The sequence below is a fragment of the Syngnathus scovelli genome, chromosome 2, assembly GCF_024217435.2.
Source record: "Syngnathus scovelli strain Florida chromosome 2, RoL_Ssco_1.2, whole genome shotgun sequence".
In the NCBI taxonomy this organism is placed as follows: domain Eukaryota; kingdom Metazoa; phylum Chordata; class Actinopteri; order Syngnathiformes; family Syngnathidae; genus Syngnathus; species Syngnathus scovelli.
In genome coordinates, this window is record NC_090848.1 from 9,204,307 (window position 1) to 9,220,467 (window position 16,161).

At 46.1% G+C, this 16,161-nt stretch overlaps 1 protein-coding gene across 1 annotated transcript in view; it reads right to left on the minus strand.

Annotated features, from left to right (window-relative positions):
- plxnd1 (plexin D1) overlaps positions 1–16,161 on the minus strand; it is a 49,717-nt gene that overhangs the window by 10,058 nt on the left and 23,498 nt on the right. The window contains exons 13-21 of the mRNA XM_049753106.2: positions 13,594–13,739; positions 8,815–8,920; positions 7,280–7,419; positions 6,923–7,102; positions 6,753–6,837; positions 5,742–6,035; positions 2,898–3,047; positions 714–828; positions 237–344 (exon numbers count right to left, since the gene is read on the minus strand). Of these exons, the coding sequence (XP_049609063.1) occupies positions 237–344; positions 714–828; positions 2,898–3,047; positions 5,742–6,035; positions 6,753–6,837; positions 6,923–7,102; positions 7,280–7,419; positions 8,815–8,920; positions 13,594–13,739 (1,324 nt within the window). The remainder of the gene's footprint in view (positions 1–236; positions 345–713; positions 829–2,897; positions 3,048–5,741; positions 6,036–6,752; positions 6,838–6,922; positions 7,103–7,279; positions 7,420–8,814; positions 8,921–13,593; positions 13,740–16,161) is intronic.

Here is a 16,161-nt window from a genome sequence, read left to right on the forward strand (position 1 = left end):
TTTAGGAGTCACGCTTACTAGGCACAAATCTGTCAACAAATCTATCACCTTGTCACAGTCGAAAAGCGAGCAAAGCCTCCGAGAAACATGAACCGGCGCAAACGTGCACAAAACAACACAAACAAAGGTGCTCGATATTTCGGTCTCACTAACTGACACGGAACATCCATTTGACATCTGAACGCGTTCTGATAAAACAACAAGTGTGTGTTTGTGTGCGTGTGCATTAAACACACCTTTACGGATCTCCTCTCTGATCTGGGACTCCATCTCCTCCATTTGGAGTAAAGTTTTCTGCCAGTAGCGTTCCGCCCTTCGGCTCTTTGTGCAGTACACAACAAGGGCTGGAGACAGACACACACAAGAAGAAAATATATATGTAAGAAATAATATCGAGTAGGAATGTTACTCCTGCCATTGTGACATATTTATGTTGCGTGTTGTTTTGCCTCTTATTAGCAATACTTTTTCTGAGTTATTATTGCAATTATGTAATTAGACAAGTTTTGACCCTTGTCTGGGGAGAATACTACACAAACCTAAATGACTTTTTTTTACCAAATGAGTGACATCCTTCTCAATTAACATGTTAATCAAACCGTCTGCTGAAACTATCAGCGCGGGGCAACAACGAGGCCTTTGTGCAGCGGGTTCCGTTTGTTTGTCTGAGTCACATCTGGATTCTCCATCTCCTGGCCCTCCTGGCGACCTACCTACGGTGCAGAGGAGCAGCAGGACGCAGCACACCACGATGGACACCACGATGGCCAGCTCGCTGCCGCCAAGCTGCACCTTGGCGATGGTGTGCCGAAAGTTGCCCACTTGCACCTGTAGACCACAAGTGAAAAAAAAGTTCTGTACTTATTGTTTATCTACTTTGTGTATAAGAATGTTTTATATGAAATGACTGATTTGAAAGCCTGACAGATTTTTGTCATGAGGTCATGAGAGGTATAAAAACAATGGTAATGACTTGCAGGCAAGCAGGCTGATTTACGTCCAAAGGAACATAAAAGTGCCTTCCACGAGCCGTGTCTGTTTCAACGATACGCCCAACTCCATTTACGTTTCACAGATGAGATTCACACCACCGAGGTGCCATTTTGGAGGGGCTGAGTTTGATCACTGCTTGGTTCAAATTCTCATTGTGGCTCCCACTGCTGCATCATTTTGTTTTAACAGAGAATATGACAAAGTGTCACATTGAATTAAGGGGCAGATGTTCTTTTTTTTCCTCTTGTCTGCTAAATGCAGTCGCTGTGGGGAAACGTGTTGGTGACAAGAGATCCAACCAAACATAAATTAGCACTTGTCATGAGTCTCATTTTGAAGAACGAGTGTAAGGAACAATATATATTCTACAAATCCCTCATTGTTGGACAACAGCCCAGAAAATCAGTTTCCTTTTTTCAAAGTGCGTTTCGAGGCATGCTGAATCCACATTTTAAGAACGTTTCCGACAATGCGAAGATTCATGGAGTCGTTATAGGACACACAGGTGCATGTAGGACAAATGAGCAAGTGCAGACTTGACAAATGACCTCCCTGCATGGAGTCACATGACTCATCCTAACCCAGATGTGACAAGAAAAGGACTTCCACTTCTGCCTTGTGACCAGTCAGCAGCCAGAATCTCTCTTGTCCCTCGCCACTTCCTTCCCTCTCCTAAGCCAATCGCAACATTCATAGAAATGTATAAAAAAATGAAAAAGCCTCCCATCCCCACACAGATTTTTTCAGCGGTCTGAGAATTTCTGTCGACCGCGAGAGACCCTCTTGCATCATTCCAGTGGAGGGGGAATGGCGGTCCTGTTTGGAAACACACTTTCCTCTCATCAGCTCATGCGGCTCGGCCCCGCTTCAGAGCCAAACTAAATGCAGGCGTGCAAAAATAGATCGACCATTCTAAAAGTCAGGGCGGGAATCCAATAAAATGTACACAATGGACAAGAACACGCACGCAGCCTGTGATTGCGTCCGTGTTAAATGTCAGCCGCTTTAGACATGCTGTGGCCTTCGTTTGACCTAAGCCCTCGCTTTGCTAATTGCAAGTGTTTATTCTCAGACAATGTTGTAAAAACACACAGTGGTGCCTGCGGAGCCCAAAACAAATATTTCTATTTCCGAGCCCAAAAAAGAAAAAGAAGAAAAAAAAAAAAGGCAAATGGTTTTTGCAGCAGGCAGCACTCTGGCGACAGACTGACATGTTTCGGAGCTATTTCAGCAAACCACTCACATTCTGGCTCTTGTTTAAATATTGATGAATACTTTCCCCCCATAGAAATGGAGCCGAATAGACGAACGCTGGGACGAGAATGTCTGCTTTTATCACGACTGCGAAGGACTCGGGCTCGGGCGTGATGAAGACCTCTTCATTGTGACACTGACAAAACCAACATCAAGGAGAACTCATTGAAGTCTTCCTGACAAATCGTCTGCTAAAAATGGCTAAGTGATGAAGGATTAAGGAGATAAATGGCAAATAGACGGCAGGTGCCGTAAGCCAAGCGTGGAGAATGACTTTGCGGTGTCTTGTGATTGCTGACACATTGCGGGTCACGTTACAAGTGAGTGAGGTCATGCCTCCAGATCGTAGTGAGCAGACACTTGGCAGCCTGACACACATCGGAAACATCCAAATCACCAAAACTAATAAAGACAAACTGCTAGGAGATGACACAGCATTTTCAATTTCAGGGTCAAACGAGGACATTAATCTCAAGTCAATTCATTAGCCAATCCCTCAACGATCATATTAATCATGTCCGGCTTCTATTTTTGTTGAAATGTAAATTAAAGCCACTGCTCGGTCTTGCGTTGAAGAACTTTCAATATATTCAGATCATGACACTGATGACAAAATGCCCTGTGTTATGTTTGGCGGCAGGCACACTTACGGTGACGGGCATCTCGTTCTCGCGGGAGCTCAGCAGGCCGCTGATGGTGCAGTGGAACAGTTGGTCATTGTGGAAGCTGATGTTACACGGGTACGGGCCGATCATCACCGAGTATTCGTCCGGCATCAGCTCTAGATCGCTGGGCCCTTTCTGCCATGGGAAGAAACACAAACAGCTGTCAGTGGCTGAGAGTAAAGAGTCACCAGGGAGCCTCAAAGAGCGAGAGATAAGGCTGCTGCGGCGGCGAGCCCGTCGTCTCACGGCTGTCACGCACAGGAGACCAAAAGACGTTCTTACAATCGGGGCTCGGGTTCAACAAACGATCCGGTTAACTTAAATGGCCGGGCCTAGACAAACATATTTGCTGACGGAGGCGCTGCGATTGCCTAAAATAACTTGCTCAGGCCGTTTGCTGGACGATGTCGGGTGGAAAAAGCAACGTAGCATTACAGCCACACAAAAAAAAATCACATCTATCCTTTTCTGGATAACAATTAATCACCGCTGTTTAATGAAACAACTATATTCTCTTTTGCAACAAACAAGCATTCACACTTGCGTTCACACCTACAGACTTAACGTGCGGGTGATGAATAGAACACGTTTGCGCTTGGTTGCCCCAACTGTATAATTGTGTCACTTTCCACCAAAAAATATTAGTCCAGTCATGAGACAAGACAAGAAACACAAGCAAAGCAAGCCAAAATTGCAACATTAAAGCCATAACAGGAAGCACATGTTGACTGATCGAAAGCCGATGCTCAGATAATGTTTTTTTTTTTTTTTTCTGCCTTCACAGTCACGATGACTTGCATGAACAGACTGCAGATGGCTTTTTGTTTCATCGGTCAAATGAAGGTAAAATGACTTGATCATGACGGGAAAGCCCGATTAAACATCACCATTTGCTTTTCCTGCAGCCAAGCGTCAACTGTGGGGCTTTGATTGTGTTACTTTTCGTGTTTCGACGCTCCTCTTTTCATTCCACAATTCTTCTCAATTAACTTGGCGACCGTAACGATAGTATTACCAACAGGGAACAAGGCCAAAATAAGGAAAGTGAGAGCCAATTTGGATGGAAGTGCAATCCGCACTGTTTTTTTTCCTTCCCAAAAGTGAGGAAGTGTGTGTGTGTGTGTGTGTTTATTCTAGTGTGCTTCCTTGCTTTGATTGCACCCTCAAGGCCCTCTCCTGTCGCCATTGCAGGATGCCACCTCCCAGGTCTCTGTCAACAAATCATTCCGAACACACACACACACACACACATGCTGACACGAAAACCATCACGCTATCGCGAAAAAATGTTTCAGCATTTTGTAAAATGTATACAAGCCCATAGGCAACACTAACACTGGCAAAAATAAAACCCTCAAACCAAAGCAGCCACATTTCAGCTCAGCTCCTTATTTTCACCTCTCGCTCCTAATAAAGAAAGACTGTCTTTCCTTCTTTTCTGCCTTCAGGTCAAGTCGAATTTCAAGTCTTAAAATAAATCAGGAAACAACACAAGTCATTGACGCACACTCTGTCTGGTTAACGTAAAGGGGAAGCGGCACGCCAGGGTGGGCCTCGGATTGCGCCGTTAGCATGTCGTGTCACACGGCGTCACGCGGCGTTGAAGCGGGAAGCCCTCTGGCCGGCTGGATGGATCCGTGCAGACGGGTGCTTGACGAGTGCCGACAGCACAGGTGCTCGGGAGCCCACGCGAGAAGCCAGCGCCTCTCCCGGGACGCAGCCTTTAATGTGTTCTCAGCGCCCGTGGTCCGTGTGAATATGCAAGCGGAGCCCCGCAGTGGAAGCGCTTCAGTTTACCGCTCAGCTTCCTTTGCACACAAAACTATAAACAAGCCACTCGCTCACTCTCATGATTGCATGTTTATCATCACTCGCTGTTCTCGCTTGACAAATAGTCAGAATAAAATCACAGATGTAGAAAATTTTTGAATGTGTGTAGTGTAGGAGATTAGCTCGCGTCACGTGCTGACGGATTGCAATTAGCATCATCAGGTTAAAATTCCATACAGTTATGAATATCTGGAACACATGGCATGCATTGGTCAGAAGAAACCGCTGTTCTTATTTGACACATGTTCGAATGTGGTCGCCAGGATTCACTTTGCTCGCTCACTCTCGCTCTCTCTCTCTGGGCAAACCACAATGAGCAAAATGTTTGCGAAACAGAGCTCAATAGAAAACAGGCACGCACTAATACAATTTCCGGCAGAATGAAATGATGGCTTTGATATCATTTTGAAACTATATACTATGTTAATCTTATCATGATAGTCTTTCATTGTCTGACATCCACTTTGTATCCCAAAGCCAATATTTCTGTTATTAAATCTTAAAAAGGTATTTGCCAATGTTTGACTGTGGATCCGAACTGTCCAAAGTAGTTATCTTTCTTCCCCATTCATAATCACACTTTGTGGTTACAAGGATTAAACTAAAGTGCTGTAGCGCTTTAGATCTTGTCTTTTCTACTTCCTGACCACAGGGAGAGAAACTGCGACGTGTAAGGCCCTAAGGCTACGTGTCACATCCAAAATCATCGAATATTGGGCTCTCTTGCAAATTATATGCAAAAGTTTCAATTTGTGAATGAATATATTATTAAATAAAGGCAACGTTTAATGAGGGCCGGTATGTTTCATTGAATTATACCGGTTAAATTATCATTAGGATTTTTTTCCGTGCCTGATATTGGGTGTGAAATATGAAACACGATCCTGTTCACAGTAACACGTTCCAAAATACAGGTTTAAGGTTGTGCCTTTATCAGCTTCATGAAGATACCGCGAATCATCACCAATTTGTATTCAATGAGGGCTTAATGTGACTCACATTGATGATGAGTGTCAGCTGCTCTCCTGGGTGATGTTTAATCAACTTTTCTTTGTTGGCTGTGAAAAACTGAGGGTCCTCGACGTATTCCAACAGGAAGTGACCTTTATGCAGCTCATCTTCATCCTCCTCTTCCTCCCCCTCCTCCTCCTCACTGGCCTCATTATCAGAAGGAGAGGGGCGGTCCCCCGTGTAGAGGACTCCATTCAAATAGAACTGCACCGAACTCGGCTGGGACTGACTGGAGGGTGGCGACGGACATGTGATCATAGAGGACGAAACAACTGTGCAGAGCTGAAAACAGAACGGAACAGGAATTGACATGTGCTTACAGTCAAACACCATCTATCAAGCTAGCTATTCATATTGAATAGTAATAATGGATGGATGGATGGATGGATGGATGGATGGATGGATGGATGGATGGATGGATGGATGGATGGATGGATGGATGGATGGATGGATGGATGGATGGATGGATGGATGGATGGATGGATGGATGGATGGATGGATGGATGGATGGATGGATGGATGGATGGATGGATGGATGGATGGATGGATGGATGGATGGATGGATGGATGGATGGATGGATGGATGGATGGATGGATGGATGGATGGCTATATAGTTGATTCTTGTCTTCCAATAAAGATTTTGCTCATTGAGTTAATAGGGGCGCTTTTATTTTGAAAGTTGCATTTTATCCGAAGAATATGTAGATTTGGAGTTAGAAGCCGTGTGAACGTGTGCAACTGACAACTAACTTTACCGTCCAGCCAAAGTAATGAAGTGAGACGACCGCTAAAGTGCCAAGTTGCCGAATTAACATGCCTTTGGGGCTGAAGCTTAAATTTCTAAGAGCCTTTGTGAGCCTTTCAGAATTGTGTGTGGGTGTATTTCAGGGCTTTTCAGAAGTAAATGTGAGGGCTAATCCTAAATGATGGCCCAAATGGCCCCTCATACATGTGACACGTATGGCTTCGATTGTAAGCATGCGCGTGTGGTGACTCACAGTTTGTCCAATTTCCGCCACCTGCATGGTGGCACTCTGCACCAGGTCAAAGCCATGGCCCGCCACTGTGATGATCCTTCCGCCGCTGCAACACAGACACACCCAAGAAAGTCGTATCCCGGTGTACGGCAGAAAGTTAACAAAAAAGCGTGATGTGATCGTTGAGCCACCTGAGGAAGCTCTTGTCCGGCTTGATGAAGCTGATGGTGGGGTTCTTTTCGTACGTGTACGTAGTGCTCAGTTGCTCACTCTGACACACCACGTTTTCAAACTCCACACACACTGGCACGGACTCGCTGCTCGCCTGCGGGGCCGGAGGCATGGTGCACTGAATGCTGTCGTCCGTTTGCCTAAAAGACGGACGGGAAAAGTGGCGTCTTTAATTCATCACATTTATCCATCGCAAGCGGCGTTGTATGAAGTTTTAATTTATCGTGTGGAAAGACACGTCGGGATTTGTATCTTTTATTAATGACACGCCAGAGAGGACCGAAGCGTTTATTGCCGACTGCAGAACGATCACTCACTCGGCGATAATGCATTCCAGCGTGTTGTTGACCATGACTCGGACCTGAGAACCAATTCCCAGATGCTCGCCGCTGATGGTCACTCGGGTTCCTCCGGAACGTGAGCCTTTCTTGGGCTCCATGGAGACCATCTTTGGGACCTGATCGCAAAGAACAAGAAGGAGAACATGTATTTGTCTCTGGGGGGGAAATGACATTTATGGGGCCTTGCTCGAGGGGACCTCGGCACTCTCTGGTCCGTGGTGGTTGTCAAACCTGACACCTTTCTGTCCTCAGGCCAAGTACTAAAGTCCAAATCCTTACAGACTAAGCCGCAAATGTGCTCTCAGCTTTGACAGACCATGTCAATTGTTAATAAACAGACGTTAGGTGGAATCAGCAAAGGGAAAACAGACTGCCAGTTGGAAATATAAAATGGCCGAATGACAGAATCCATTCACAACAAGACAAAGTTTTCCAGCCTACAAGTTAGTTTCATTAGGGCATGTAAATGTGCTTCGTGTGCAGTCAGGTTTAAGTCCTAAATCTGCTTTTTGGCCACCCAGCATGATCTTTTCCTCAAGCTTGAAAAGGCAGAACATCTTTCAATGTGTGCGTTGCTTCCTGATGCTGACAAAAAAATGCAACATTTCCTCAAGCTCGGGGTTTTAAATATCTCGTCTTCTCACATTGACCGAGACAGCTGCTGACTGTAGCAGCAGCTCGGTGAAAGCCAGTGTGAAGATGGCAGAAAAGTGAAGCTTGCTACTGTTCGCACACACACACGCACGCACGCACACACGCAAGGTGTGGGTAGACTGAAGATGAATATCCAACATTGCATCAGCATTCCCGCTCGGTCCGAAGCCTCTACCCCTCGGTGAACCTCGCCTCTGGGTGAAAGCTCTCATCCTGGCTGACAAGATTCACTTCCTCAGCCTGTCCGCCGAGGAGAGACCTATTGTGAGCGGGTGCAAGGAGGCAGATGTTTCCTTCCTGAGGTTTGACGAAAGAGATAGAGACAAATATCCTGTCTCCAAAAGGAGTTTCCCTTTCTGCCACTCTTTTAGCGCCTGCGGTCAATTGCTTTTGGAGTGAGCAGGGAGGCCAAAATGCTTATCCAGAGCTGTGCCTGCCGTCTTGGATTTCCTTTGTCCTTACATATCAAGTGAAGTCTCAAGATCGGGGGGCTGATTTATCTCACGGGCAAGGAGTAGTTTATCATCTGCTTCAGCCTGACTGAATGCTAATACCTCTTTGCCTGTAAATAAGATGACACAAGCTGCTTTTATGGCTCTTTCCGTCATCTGGGCCGAGGTCAATTAACACAACCGCCGGCGGACATTATTTGTTTTTACTGGCAGCCGGTGCAAAATGACAATGGCGCTGGGTTGCTGCTCCGATAAACGTCTGAAGATTCCCACAGCCTCGCATTCTTCCCAGCCATAAAGCGCATCTGTTAACACTCAGCTGGCTCGCCGGGGAGGACTCTCTCGGTGGGTAGCGGGGGAACGAGAGAGAAGAAAAGAATGCGGAAGGAAGTTCGCAAGACTCACCAAGTACGAGAAGGCCTCCTTCGACTTCCCCGTCCCGCTCTGATCCACGTCCACTTGGACGATATCCGTCCCGTCCAGCGGAGACCTCCCGGTGACACACACCAGCCTGGGCACATCGCGAGATGAGAGCACGCAACAATTTAGCCAATTTAATAATGTTCATTCAAAAGAAAGAGAACAATACACAAAACAGGAAGCTGGGGGCGAGGGGGGGGTTATGAACTCATTCATCAAAGCATATTGCATTTGCATGTGGAATCCAATAAGCCCTACGATATTACCAGAGCTAAAGTTCACAGCACCTCGGACCAGATGTGTCAGGCCACACGGGAGGCTTCGCTCGCCAGCTGTCATTTAGCCGTCGTGCGTGTCGTCGGGGGCATCTAATATTCACAGCGCCCAAGTGTAGGGGCTCACGAGGAACCTTTAGCGCCTTCCTTCGCCTTCTGGCTACAGTAAACAGTCACGGTTTGCACCTGCCGTGCAATGGCGCTATTTCAAGCCTGAAAATCTGCTCCAGCAATTCGTCTCCGGGTTGATGAATCACACGCGCGTGTTAAATCAGTCTATTTGTATCCGCCGCTCCCAGAACATGCAAAATGGACTGTGTGGCACTTTTGCAGGCGCAACCACGCGTGCCCCACTTACCAGATCAGCTTGCACATCTGTTTGCTTGAGTAATCATTCAAGTTTTTGGGTAATTCAGGCTCTGAGAATTTCATTTAGTCAGCTCCTTGGTGCTACGCGAGTAAGTGCATGATTGACAGAGGAATTTACAGTACATAGAGTATGTGGCGGAGCTGCTCCGCGTGTGGGAGAGGTGCGACAAGACACGCGGGCGACGTGCTCGCTTGAGGTTGACTTGACAATAATATACTCTTGCTTTTCCACCTCATCTGAAATGATTTCAAAAGTAGTCAAAGAGCTTCCACAGTTGAAATCCTTTGTTGTGTTTTGGCGTGATTATCCTGTTACACAATCCCAATTAGTTTGGATGCATTTTTCTGTAATTTGTCAAACAAAATGATTTGGTAGACTTGAAAATTCTTTCTGCTGCTACCAAACAAGATGATGTCATCGACTTTTGTCTTTGGGTGTTTCCTCACAACTCTCACAATGTTTTTGTCATCATCCGTTTGATGTCTGGTGCTCATTGAGTTCTTTTTCGTGACATTCCAAATTGTTGGATTGTTTGTGCAATAACTCTGATTGATCGAAAGACAGCGCTCTGGTTTTCGTGTTTGCTCAACAGTAAATGCAGTCAAATTCAAACACCATGTAATGTTTAGGCAATCAATCTGTCTTCTATTCATTTTTTTAAATCTGAAAACCAAACGTCATCAACATATGGCAAAAACAAAGGAATTGCTATTCCAATACTTTTTGCAGTGGACTGTACATTTTAGTCTGCGAGCAACAAAGTGAATGAATGTGTTTTTAAAAGTGAGATTTCAACTCAAGCGGGGGACGGGGGGTGGGGCCACGGGGCGTCAGGCACAGCAAATTGCACAGTCTCGGGCCTTCAACACCAAAAAGGCAAGTTATGATTCCCCCCGGGTTCACTGATGTTGGACCCGACAAGACACCATGCTGGCTCACCACCTCAAAGAGCTTTTATGGGTTTTGCTTTGTGATCTGGAGCACAGTCTGAGTCAAACGGCATGTGAGCAACTCATTTTTTGTTGGCTCTTGGCGGAGGTTCTCACTCTCTCGGGTGCTCTTGTTTCTGCTGTGTGTACAAATTTTGTCCATTCTTTTGTCCATCTTGGCATCATTTGACGCGTTTTGATTGTCAAACCTTACGTTTTTTCCCAAGAAAAATAATAAAAATGGAATTGTCTTGAACGCCCCCCAAACCAGAACCTAAGAAGCATGAGAAAAACACACACGCTCGCATAAATAAGTCAACAGATTTGCTGACGGTAGCCAACCTGCACTGACAGCCATCAGTTGATGCACTTATTAATTACAAGAGCATCATTTCAAAAGTGTGTAATGATCTCATATTCAAATTAGACGGGCTGTCACGGGCTGCCGCACCATTTCATGTCCTGACAGAAACATGATGAATGGGACGTATACACAAGCCGCATTCATCCAGTGCAGCCTTTTCCCCGTACAACTTGACGAAGGGAAAAAAAACAGACCAATCAGCGTGTAGAAGCTCCGATCAAATAAACGTTGGCCGGTGGCCTTAAAAAATATGAATGTGATACACTCCAAATAGAAATGGACGGGACCAGGCTGGTCTGACCCTGGAGCCAGATTCTTGCACCAGCCCGCTACTCCAAATTTATTGGCTCGAGATGAAAGGACGTCGCTTGTCATTTCCCTGGAGTGGATGGTGAGACTCATCAACAATCGGGTCTTTTTGCTCTCACTTCTCCACACACGCGCATGATGAGGGCAGAACCTCACAATTTGATTTGATTTCGATTCAGTATGTTGGGATTTGTCCCTAACTGCTCGTGATTGAAATTTTGGATAATAACATGGAGCAAGCAGAAGCCCCGTAACTCAATAAAATTGTATGTCGGAGTTCTCGGCAGTCTTCGAAGTTCAATGTACCTCTGTGTTGAAGGCTTTGCTGAGCGTGCACTTAGTGCAAATATGCGCATCCGACAACATTGCAGCTCTGCTTCTTTTGGTTTCGACACGCTAGTGCTTGAAAAGAGTAGATGTTTGTCATCTGTTATGGAAATGGCGTCACAATAGGACCAAAATCTGAACAGCTTGCTCGCAGAAATTTTATGACGGGCAGCTAAAAAAAAAAAAAGACTTGGTCACGTAATTTCACGCTTGACGGTTGGAGATGAATGTAATGACTTGAAATGAAGGCGATGACACAGGATCACATCCAATTACATCAAGCAGCCAGTGGGCGCCATGTGCTGACGACGTTGGATGCGCTGACATGTTGTGATTTGCGGAGGATAGACGTACTTTGCTATCATAACAAACAGCCAATGAAAAACAAGAGAAGTGAAACGGGGTTCACCACGTTTTGCGCAATGGGGTCGGGGGGCGGACGTCCCGGCAGGTTGGAGTCGTGGGTCACACGCACACCTGCTTTTAATGCAATGACGGGCTTCAGCGGAGCGAGACCAGATAAAGGCTTCCATTTGAGCTGCTCCGGGAACTTTGAATGTATTTGCAAAGTTGCTGACTTCCATCCAGCTCTGTTATGACGCCCGACCCCGCTGTCTCCATGGTTACGTGGCGATAATCCCTCAGCTATGGAGTCATTTCAGAAGCGCGCCGCATACAAATAGTTGTGAACGGGTGATAACCTGATGTACGAAAACACAAATACGCCGGCATCCTTTGATGCTAAGATGCACGCACATCACTTAAGATTTGGTACACGTGGCCTGCCGGCTGTCGATTGGCTGCCTGTGGCCGGAGATTCATTTAACGTTATCTTAATTGAAAAAGTACCTTTTTAAAATAAATGTGGACATTTCATATGACCTTTATACTTTTGAATGGAAGTGCATATGTCGATAAAATCTCTATACTGAGGGAGTGAAAAAAAAGGACGTTTCTATTTCATCCTTACTGTGAATATGGTGTGTCATTTAGCTTGATGCATTTTTTTTGTCAAGATTTGAATATGTACTGTGAAAATTGCACTCAGAAATTTGTAATTGATCGTATGATTTGAAACAACAAAATAACCAATATTGTGACTCAGTTTCAAATGTGCTCGAAATTATTTGCACGAAAAAAAAAGGGGACATTTCAAATTGCCGTTTTTCAGGCCAATGTTGGGTTAGAAACAAACAAATATGGCTTAGAGCTCATTTTTGCACGAAACAAGCCATTTTTGCTCTGTCAAAAGGAACTTCCACTAGATCTATGCTACACTTGCTAAGGAAGCATTTTATCATAATGCAGCTCTGATTTGCTCTTGGTTCACCAAATCAATAAGTGTGGCTAGCAGTGCGGTTTCTTCTGTTGGCTGAAATTAATGAGGCCACTGGAGTTCACTGTTGTGTCAGACCTCAGCCTTCTCGCTTCTCCTTTGTCTTTCTTTTCTTTTCCCCCCTCCAGGTGACATTCATTGCTCAGAGCTGAGATGTCAGCACTTTGGCATTAGACATCTCAGCCACACTCACATCACTGTGCCTGAGCACTGACCTGCCAGACAGCGTGGCGGGGTACCGTGACAACAAGCTATTGAACATGATTATCGCGCGTGCGTTTAAACCAGGGGTGTCAAACTGATTTTTGTCGCGGGCCATAGTCTCTTTCTGAGGGCCATTATGACTTATGACTATACATTATTTGCTACATAACAAACTGATGAAAACTAGTTTTAAAATCACAGACTAGTAAAAAATGTTCAAATATTCTAAAAAGATGAATGGTAATAAAAATTGTTAGCATTTTTTTAAAAAAGTGACCGTTTGTTATTTAAGTATTGACACATAAAATCCATGCACAATTTGTCTTTGTGGGCCACATAAAATGATGTGGCAAACCGTATCTGGCCCGGATTGCACTGATTGATCATGTGCGTGCAGAAGGCACAAAAAAATTTGGTATTGTTCTTTAAATCAAGCCAGTTGTATTTATCTAGCGCTGATTCACAACAGAAGTTAACTCGGGGGGACTTGACACAGAGAGCAGGTCAAGAAGCACCACAAATCCAACTGAATCCCACACGAGCAACCTCAAACAGATCCCAGACGGAGAGCAAAACAATGGGCACAACAAGAGCCGTATAAACAATAGTAATAGTTTGGGGATTGCATTCGCGGATTACGCAATACTTACTCAACGGAGACAGTGTAGAGCTCGGGCAGGAGCGCACACGGAACCTCTCCGATGGATACTTTGACTGCTTCAGCCCTGCGGCCCAAGTTCTTTCCCTGCACCGTTAGGCGGGTGCCTCCGTCCACTGGACCCCTCAGTGGGAAGATCTGAAAGAGACAAATTAAAGCTTGGTACCGTGGACAAGATGAGCACAGACAAATTACAAGGAAGGAGGATGCAGGTGGAGCGTGATGCTGACGTTGAGGACCGAGTTTCTGGTCTAAGTGTTGAACACCGAGAGTCAATTGAAAGGACCCGGCATTAAGGTATACACATGTGCACACTCGCATACAAATCCGACTCTTAAGCGTCTGAGCCTTTTCATCCTCGACTCCTCTAGAGAACATGCAAATAAAGAGCAGCTTAAGAGCCCCCTTCACCTCCCACAAGAGACAGCCAGGCGCTGGTGGAGAGCGCAGCAGATAGGTGCATGAGTGCGAAGGCAATTTAGGGAACACGATGTCGAGAGCGCCGCAAATGCTGACGGTGGTGAGTGCGCCGAGCGAGCCTCCGCGTGGGGAATTAATGCCAGGCCTTCTTTCCTTTCATGTTTGTGTGCGGCTGCCATTTCCTCTGTCGCCATTTCTGCTGTTCTCGCTCTCACACATCATTTGAGCCCTCGCCTTCACCTTCCCTCACGGCGGGATGGAAGGCTATCTCTGAAAGATAGCATCTCAGAATCTCAGACGGGCGAAAAATCCATGATCTTGCCATTGTAATGTTTTCTCAAATGACCCTTGCCTGAGCTGCGGTCGCCGGGACACCTCTATGTTATTAGCTTGGTGAGCGAGAATGAAAACAGCTCTTGTGTCGGTGAGAGGGCAAGATACGCTTTGGCATTCTGATAATCTGACGCCTCCGAGAGTGACAGTATGGCTTGGTACAAAATTGAGTTGTTCACTGAGTGCAGGCTGAGGGTCTTGTCTTTTAATGTGGTGCCAAAACACAACCACGATTTTTTTTTGACAGCCACTACAAGACCGGAAATAATTGTAATGTTTTGGTGGTTACATTACAGCAGTCTGTGAGGCCACCCGGCTCTTACCTTGGCCGCATAACCAGCACAGGCTGTTGGCATGTCGTAAAAAAAACACAAAGCCGCCCGCATTCCTTCGCATGCACGTGACGCCCACGCCGCACTTAAACATGAAATGCACACAACATGGCACATTGGGGCAGTTGCCCTCGTACGGAGCTCAGCAAAAAGTACAATCGGTCGTTAATTATGGCGGCTACGTGCGTCTCTGCGGCGCGCTGACATCAACATGTGCTGGCTGGCGTACAACTCATTTGCACCTCTTACAAGTCTGCGAGGTTTGATTTACAGCTCATCATCCGACAGGCCTCGGCGGAGATCACACGGTGGAAAAGCGTCGACACAAAGCCCCGCTCGCAATGACGACTGCATTGTTTTCTTTGCATTGTTCACGCGGCTACAACCTTGATCAAATCTTGTTTTAGCTAACGGATTGTTTGAGCCTTCTTGTGCAGTTCCGCCATGCAAATCAAAGAGGAGCCCAAGACAAAAGCAGGAAAGGATTGTGACTCCATGGGACGCTTCGCTTCTCCGCCGAACGTCTCTCCATCCTGCCTGCCAGACTCGCAATGACTGAATCCAGTTTAATGTTACTAACTATGTTTAGCGCTTCCTGTTTTGGACGCCGTCACAAGATGTTCTAAAGCTCTAAACAATTAAACAGTTGGCATGGCTATGTATTCCAATTTGCTAAAAAGAAAAGGGAAAAGACTATTTTGTAAGGAAGGAAAGTTTGGTAGCCTGCTTCCTTCCAGCTGACTGTTTGCTCAGGTTTGTCCCACCTCAAAAATGTGCATCAATGCGACCAGGCTACAAATTTGGCGGTGCCCCACGAGAACCAACAGATGGTTAGTTTGTGGTGTAAGCGTTCCCTGTGAAGCAATCACGTATAGTATCGTCTCAATTCTGCCTAGCGACAGTAAAAGTCAATGCGCCATTACGTTGCTTTCCCAACAATGTGTCTTGAGGTACGAGCGTGGCCACAACCCCACTTAAATTCATATTTCAAAGCAAAACTAAAACCCTAACATCCTTTGGCTAAAATACACCAATGTACGAAGAAGCGTGCTGAGGCAAATCCTTTTTTTCCTAATGCAGACAACTGCAAGCTCTCGGCAAGGCGAGTGCCAACGCGTTGCGTCACGCACCCCGCTGAGCCACAGCGCCGCTATGCTTCCAGCGGCCCGCCCCTCTCCAGGGGCACTCGCTCTCACTCTTTGTCTGTCTGTGTGAGTGAGGGCAAAATAGAGAGGGAGAGAGCATTGCAACAATGGCCTGCCCACGCCGGAGGACTGAGCGCAGCTAACTTGAGTCGTGGACCAAATGCACCTAAGTTAGTGTGGCAGCATCCTGTTAGTCACACTGCGCTGACAGCTCAAGCATGAGGGATGGGCACAAATGTGTCGAGGTTGGGAACTCAGACTCGAGACTTGTGTGTGTGTGTGTGTGTGTGTGTGTTCATCACGCTTATTCTCCTGGGCCACTCCAGCTTT